The sequence below is a fragment of the Octodon degus genome, unplaced genomic scaffold (assembly GCF_000260255.1).
Source record: "Octodon degus isolate 3935 unplaced genomic scaffold, OctDeg1.0 scaffold00246, whole genome shotgun sequence".
NCBI classification, from domain to species: Eukaryota; Metazoa; Chordata; class Mammalia; order Rodentia; family Octodontidae; genus Octodon; species Octodon degus.
Genome location: NW_004524822.1, coordinates 2,174,716 through 2,183,003, shown reverse-complemented (window position 1 = coordinate 2,183,003; position 8,288 = coordinate 2,174,716). Strand labels below are relative to the sequence as shown.

General features: G+C 39.7%; 1 protein-coding gene across 1 annotated transcript in view; it reads left to right on the top strand.

The window, feature by feature from the left end:
* Syne1 (spectrin repeat containing nuclear envelope protein 1) overlaps window positions 1-8,288 on the top strand; it is a 564,055-nt gene that overhangs the window by 498,348 nt on the left and 57,419 nt on the right. The window contains 1 exon segment of the mRNA XM_023706255.1: window positions 1,636-1,791. Coding sequence (XP_023562023.1) covers window positions 1,636-1,791 — 156 coding nt within the window.

The window sequence follows — 8,288 nt, the reverse complement described above, 5'->3', positions numbered from 1 at the left end:
CAGCCAGCCCCGCCCCCTGGTGGGCTGAGCTGGCCACACACACACACACACACACACACACACACACACACACACACAAATAAATAAATTTAAAAAAAAGAGTTAGGAAAAATGAAAAAGGATATACAATACATTGTGACAGTGAATGAAATTTGTTTTGAAGTATTATGTTAAGGAATATATGAGAGTTATGAAGGTTAACAAGTTTGTTTTAGCCTATGGTTGTAAATTCAGAAGAAAAATACAGAAAAAAAATTGAAAAACAGGATGAGGGATTTATTAGTCTCTCTCTGTGCCAGTAACTATACCAGTGTTATCCATGAATGGAATTCACACAAGCTCACAAGAACTTTCTGTTATGTTCCTTCTGCAGAGAAAACTAGAGCTTCTAGACATTTAAGAGCTTAACTCTTTTCAGAATTAGCAGTTGTCTGTATTTTAGCTGTACCAATTCACCCAGTAAGCAGTCTGAATCAGTTGGTTTCTGGTTAGAGAGTTTTAGTATTTTTTGAATTCATACATCAAAATTGATGTTTGACAGAATTTAGTACAATAATAAGAAAACTTCTACATTGGCACAGCAACATAACATCTCTAAAAGTATAAACAGAAATGTCGTGTATGTATTCCACTTGGTTGGCTTGGTGGCTTAGCCAGACACTGTACCCATGGGACCTGATCTTTCATGTCCCAGGGTACTTGACAATTACCATGTTTTTTAATTTGTAGATTAAAAGAAGGCATTTCCAGCTAGGTCTCTGCCACTCTTCCCAAACCACTCTTATCAGCAAAACAAAGTAATTACCTAGGAAATTCAGGCAAAAGCCTTGTTTGCCTAAATTGCCTGGAAAGTTAGCCGCAAACAGTACCTTTAATTACTTTTGCCTTTAGAAATTTGTCTCCTGGGTGAAGAGACAAAAGAAGATGGACTAAACCCTGAGAAATTCTCTATTCATAGATTAAATTAGCTGGAATCTAAAAACAACAGTTGGCAGAGAATGAGGGTTATGAAAATTGCAAAACTGGTCAAAGCATTGTAAAAATGAATGTTGATTCATTTGACTATCGTTAAAGGTGTTTTTTTACTTACATCATTCCCCACACAAAATCTTTTTTCAGTCACTTAAATCCCAGATGGTGCAGAAAATGTGTCCAGTAAATTACTCTAAATTTTGTAGTAAATACTAAATTTCCACTATTACATTATACATATATATCACCAAATGCAGCAACTCAGTATTTGAAATGGAAAGTTAAATTTAGGAGATTTTTCTTTAAAATGTTCATGCCTGAGATTAGTGACTTAACGAAAAGAAAAGATACACTTAAAGGATACTTTAAAGCAAAGAAGATCAATGCAACAAGGAAACTTTAATTTAGGCAAAACCATTAGAAAGATCAGTGAGATGATAAACAAATGGCAGGGAGATTGTGGGAGCAGCTCGACTAATTCTAGTAGATGAACTTGGCACTTATCAGATTAAGTAGAAAACAAAATAAAGCAGGTCACAAATTAGGTGTTCAAGTAGAGTGGGATGGAAAGGGAAGTGTATCAACAGGGGATTTCAAACACCCGGTGACATTGTTGACCATCTGTGTGCACGGAGACTCGGGATATTTTTTATTTGAATGTAGGAATTGGAAAACGCAGTTGGGAGCTGGACAGATGACTTGACAGAGCTGACAGTGCTGAGGGGCACCCTCGCTGCCTACATCAGTGCCGATGACATCTCCATCCTTAACGAACGCATAGAGCTTCTGCAGAGGCAGTGGGAAGAGCTGTGCCACCAGGTAAGAAGTTGCAAGCCTGGAACCCCTCAGGGTCATGAAGACTGGGAGGTGACTGACTCTGCGTGTCCAACGGTCTGACCCACATCTAGGTGCACCTATAACTCCTACGTCCTCTCTGGGCAAAGAAAGACCCCTAGGGTTATTGCCAGGGTATTTCAGATTAAGAAGCCTGTCTCTTAACATTATATACCGGATACATCCACACTGGATTCTCTTCCTTTTTCTTTCAGTGGCTGGCGTAAAAATTCTAAGAGGAGTCATAACTATGTGTCTCGTGGTGTGGGCTTTTGGTTAAGTAGATATTAGTGGTATTTTCTATAAACATGCTAAGAAGCATTACTTGATGTAAAGTTTTAGCTAACTGGTTTTGTACGTGGAAAAAATATTTGATTTACCACACGTGTTTCCTAGCTATTCCCGTGTGTACAGCATTGTTAGTCACTGTACTGCTGTATTACCTTTCTGTATGTGCAATACCTTAGAGAAAACCCTATGTCATACTTTGAGTATTCTCAAGTTACTGAAAAAAAGATTTTGTCCCCTTATCCTTTGAGGGAATGACTTAAAAAAAAATCCTTGTAGTAATATTTGAATGCGTTGCCATTGATTTTTGCAGTGTTTTGACCAGTTTTGCTATTTGTGTAACTTTTGCTCCTTGCCAGCTGTCGATTTTAGATTTCAGATAATTTAGTGTGCAAAGAGAATTTCATAGGAATTTTTCCCCCTCTTTTTGTCTGTTCACATAGGAGGCAAATTTCCCAAGGCAAACATGAAAGGGAAATACTGACAGAAAGGCAGTAAGAAGGCTTCCTAGACAAAATAAAATTACTACATAGGAATGAAAACAGAACGATATAGTCAGTTATTTTATCATTTTATAAAGCAAAGGTCTGATCATGATATACGAGTAGAAGATATTTAGTGGGTACAAATAGTTGCAAATTATCACAACATTGTTCCTTAGCCTTGTGAGCATCCAGCTTTCTTAATTTTGAGAAAAGTCTAATACTCCTTGCTATCATAGTAGTTTTCCACATATCAGCTAGAATGAAGTTAGGTAGAATCCATTTCTGTAGCTAATTGTACCTACACAGGCTTTAGAGAGGTAGCACTTCAGAATGTGGCCCTTTTCATTGTCAAACCTGGATGACCATTCTTACTTATGACCCTTCCTATCTACCTGGATCAGTAACTTCTCCTCTTGGGATTTCCTGAAAGATTTTCTTTCACATCCCTCTACCTCTTGTTGTTGTTGTTTTTGTTTTGTTTGTCTTTTTGAGATAGGGTCTCATTGTGCAGCTCAGGCTGGTTTTGAGCTTGCTTTGTATCCCAGGCTGGTCTTGAACTTGCAAACGGTCCTCCTACCTCAGCCTACCGAGTGCTTGTATTACAGGCATACACCACCATACCTGGCTCTACCTGTTGCTTTTGAAATGCTGGGCTTCCAGTATTTTCTTGGGCTTGAGAATTCCCATCTCCTTTTCAGTCTGTGCCCTCATGTGGCATGGTGTTATTTTTTAAATGTTTGTGAGGGCTGGCCAGATAGCTCAGAGGACTAAAGCACCTGCTTAGGCAGGCTTAGAAACTAGGGTTTGATCCCCAGGGTGCTGTGCTGGCCCTGCCCCCAGGGCACGCTGAGATGGAGAATGAGACTGGGTATGGTGGCATGCCTCTAATCCCAGCTCTTGGGAGGCTGAAAACAGGAGGATCACTACGAGACTGATCTGTGTAGTGAGACCCTGTAGACCCTGTACTGAATACATAAAAAATTTTAAAAATATAAGTGTTTGTGATTTGATTCCAGGAATATGAATCCATTCAGATACAAAGACCATTGCCTTGTATGTCCAGTGCCTCGAACAGCTAAGTGTTTATTATGTGCTGCTAATGATTAAATTAAGGCATCAGTCTTATGTCTTTATGCTGATGTATGTCTACGGATGAAATAGTAATAGCATTTTTAACATTTTTGAGGTTAAGAAGATTATGGTAATTAAACACTCTTTAATCAGCAAAACTGTTGATAAATGACAGTGCCATGCAAGATTTTTTTTTTTTTTTGTACTGGGAATCAAACTCAGGACCCTACACTTGCCAGTCAGGCATTGTGCCACTCAGCTATATCCCTGGTTTATGAAAGTATTCTTATCAATTCTTAAACATATTTATGTTATAAAATTGCCCAGTCAAATTAGGTACATCTAGGCAGTAGTTGGTCTGAAGTTTCTATTGATTACTTAATGTACTATGAAGAGCTAATGCCTCACACATATGAAAACAACTAAACACAAAGAGGAAGTTGATGGGATGTATAGTGTTTCTTGAATCTTTCTATAAGTATTTAAGTGTCCTGAGGAAAGAAGCTAAAGCATACTCGTCTCATACTATTTCAGTGTTTATTAAATTATTTAAACCAATGAGAGCATAGCTATGGGCTTGGCTGAAGTACCATGATGTAATTCTTAAGGACGCATGGAGGTAAGTGTCTGGTTTTTGAGTTGTTTCTGGTGGACTTGGGTCGAGTATGAAACTGCAACAGGAAGTGAACCTGTGCCCACATCTCGCTGTAAAAGTTAAAAACTGTAGTTGAATGCAGCGATGTCCTGCTAAGGAGCAAGTGGCCCATTCTGTTCCCCCTGAAGCAGTCGGTCAGAAGTCAGGAGTGGCTGGGACCACAGTGAGAACAAGGCAGGTGGGCTGTGAGTAAGTACGTGTCATGAGGGCAAAAGAAATACATAAAAGAACCTGTTTTCAAATACTCCCTAGAAGGCTTTTTGTACCTGGGTACAGTCGTGGGTTATGTTTGCTTTTATTTGTCTTGTTTATCACACTGTGTGTAATTTTATTTGAAATACAAATATATAACATCTCTGTAATTGCTTGTTGCTTGGGGCTGCTTTTCAAAGTGTCTCAGTAAAAATACTTGACGCATAAGAGGATGTATTTCCTGTACAGCTGTCTCAGACTTTGCAGGCTGTGCAGCAGATTGGTGCCCTAAGAAAATGTAAGTATGGGCTGAGCCTGATGTTTAATTCAAGGGTTCTGGCTGAATTGAAAGAAAGAGATAGTTATATATGTGTGCAGCATAAATATTAGATATATAAACAATGCATCTTCCTTATGATTTTTTTTTGAAGAGCGTATGGTCTGGGTTTGCACCCAGAGCTTATAGCCTACCTGTTTCCTCTTTCAGTTGCATCTGAACAGTAGGCAAGTAAAAGCAAAATTTTCTTGGTGAGGGATAAGGAGTAGAAATATATTTTCGAGTTGCTTCCTGGAGATACTGAATGTAGAAGTGCCAAGGAGGAAAAGTGATCATAATAGTGATATCAAAATCAACAGCTACACAGGCTCCTCTTCGGTGTGGACCAGTCCCTGGCTTTGGTGCTTTTCTTGTTGGTGTCGTTTCTGTCAGCCTGCTCTATCCTAGCATAGAGAGCAAGGCTTGGCACAAGGAAGAACATTGTTTACTAAAAACAATAAAGATTTGTGTAATGAGTTTTGGGAAAAACGTAAGATTAATGCACAAGCAAGGCATTGAAGAGTTAGGGAAGACAAGCGGCCTCACCTTGGTGCTCCCATCAGGAAGTGACAGAGACTGGCTTTAAATCTCAGCTACACTGGGCTGGGGAGATGGCTCAGTGGAATAAGAGCTTCCCTGGCAAGCACAAGGGCCTGAGTTCAATCCCCAGTTCTGCGAAAAAAAAAAAAAAAAAATCTCAGCTACATCGTGATACTTGATCCGAATGTTACATTGCGGTCTGCATCCAGGCCTTGAGCTTTGCCAAGCCTGCTTTTACTGGCCATAGACAGAGGCCTCCAATTTGTCCTCTCCTTGGCTCTGGAGTAAGGATAATAATGTCTGCCTCTCAAAGTAGTAGACAGTATGTTGTATTACGTAATCCTCCTCTCTGCAGCTATTGCTGAGAGTTGCCCTAGCATTGATTCTTGGGTTCTGGCCAACACTGCGAAAAACCGCTCAAAGCCTTAAAAATTCATCCTATGGCTAGGGTGGTTGTTTCTAACCTGTTCTTAGAAAGCAGTTGCCATTATGAAAACATGGTTTCCTCTTACAACGTCCACCAAGCAAGAATTTTGACTATAGTGAGAGTCCTGATACTGTGCTATGTGATTACAAAGTCATACCCCCTGAAAGCTCACAATCCTAGTGTTCCGGGAGATCAGAGTCACTCTTCTCTGAGTCAGAGAGACAAGGGGTGTGATCCATCCTGTTCTTCTCCACTGCCCTGGGCAGTTTACAGTAGGTGAAATGAGTTCAAAGTACTTTTAAGCCTATGTTTTCTTAACTTTCTCTATTCCAATCAGTCCCTATGCCCAAGTGAGTTTACTGCCCTTTGACTGGTCTATATTATTTTGTCCCAAAGATTTCATGTTAAGCTTAATTATATTAATGGGAGAATAATTTACTCATCAGTGAAACCTAATCCAGTGATTTTTTTTTATTTTAAAAGATTATAAGTATCTCAGTATAAATTTTAAAAATGATATTTCCCAAACTATAATAGATTATGGGGCTCACTATATGGACAACTGAAATTTTAAAGCTGATCATTAGAAAGATAGGCTAATTCCAAACTGTTTTCTCAAATATAGAATCATGAATGTTTAGGATTGTATGGGACTGTAAATATTATCTGCCTAATTACTAACAGAGCCAATCCTAAGCAGAATTTATAGCCAGGGAGTTTGTGGCACTTTTGGATCTTTTTTGGGGGGGGAAGGGAGTGGGCTCAGGATGCCTTCAGGGCAGGTCTGGTAAGGCATGAGGTTATGGGTATCGAAACACAGCACCCAGAGCCTGACTGCTTTGTCTAAGCAGCCACTTAAACAACTGAGTTAATGGGCAGGCTCCCTTTTGTTTGTGGCACTTTTGAAATCTTTTCATCTAAAACAAAGGAGGTTCATCTAAAGTACATAAAAAGCAAATGAGTTGATAGGTTAAGCAATATATGTTTTAAGTAAAATGTGGCAAATTATTAATAATTTTAGAGTCTAGGCATATGCCCTTGTTGTTTAGCATATATTTCTTTCCATCTTTATTTGTTTTGAACTTTTTCATTATAAAATGTTGAGATGAGAGAGGAAGTCCAGAGGTGTGTATTAATGCTGTGGGTGCAACAGTGGAAGTAGCATTAATAGATCGGCATGCAAGGCCACCTTCAAACCTTCTTACAACTCATGGTGTTGTGTTCGCTAATTTGAGTTTATCACCCCTGGAAATATTCCTTGTTACCTCCACCACTATAGAAAGAAGAGTAGTATGAAACCAGAATTTGAGATTCCTACAAATGACTTTCTAGACCTAGATATAAAGAAGCAAGCCATTGTCTATGGTGTGTAACGAAGGGCTTCAAACTCAATCATAAAGAAAGATTTCAGTTTTTAAAAGGAGGGAAAGGAGTTAACTTGATAGATTCAACAAAGAAGATATATGAGGTGTGTTCAAAAAATACAATGACTGTTTAAATTTCTAAAAAATGCATTATGGTAACATTCCCATTGCCTTTTGTTCTCTCTCTCTCTCTCTCTCTCTCTCTCTCTCTCTCTCTCTCTCTCCCCCTCTCCCCTTCCTCCCTTCCCCCCTCTTTAATATATTTGGTTGTTACAGGATCTCACTATGCAGCTCACATTCATAGTGAGCCTCCTGTTTTCAGCCTCCCCAGTGCTGGGATTATAGGCGGGCACCACCACACCAGGACTTGGTCGCTGGCTCAGCCTACCCTGGGGGCAGGGCTGGCACTGCATGTGGTGCCAGACATTGAACTGTGGTTCCTGTGCTTGCCTAAGCTTGCCTAAGCAGGTGCTTTAGTCTGTTGAGCTATCTCACCAGCCCCCCATTGCTTTTAGTGCCCTTCTGAATCCTGCCCCTCACTTTGAACAACCCACCCCATCATTCTGTCCACTTTCAGAAAGCAGCTCTTGCAGTCTTCTTTCCTGAGTGTCTGTCAGAGTCCTGCTTTTGTGAGTGCCTTAGTGCCTTGGATTGACATAAAACATTCACCTTTGAAGGTCATTTTGATGTAGGGGAAGAGATAAAGGTTGTACAGTGCCACATCTAGTGTATAGGTGGGGGAGGGTGCATCAGAATTTTCTTTCCAGCCTGCTTTTCTGTGGAGTGCTGCTCAACTGCAGCATTTGCCCTGCTTCAGCTGATACCATGTGAAGACATGAAAAGGAGCTTTTAGAACTGCTCCAGACAGTGGCCAAAATGACGGGATAAATATATTTGAAGGGAGGAGTATTTTGAGGAGGATTAATGGCAATGTCTTCCTATAATAATGTTTTTTATTTAAACATTTATCATATATTTTGAGCATACCTCATACAAATGGCCAAGAAACATATGAGAAATAGGATAAAGAATTCTATGCTTCTCATGTTTGCACGTAAGTCCAAAAATCTCACCATATACAACCTTGAAGCAGGACAGTCCCACAATATTCCTTTTCCTGTCTCTTGCTTTCATTCACCACCCC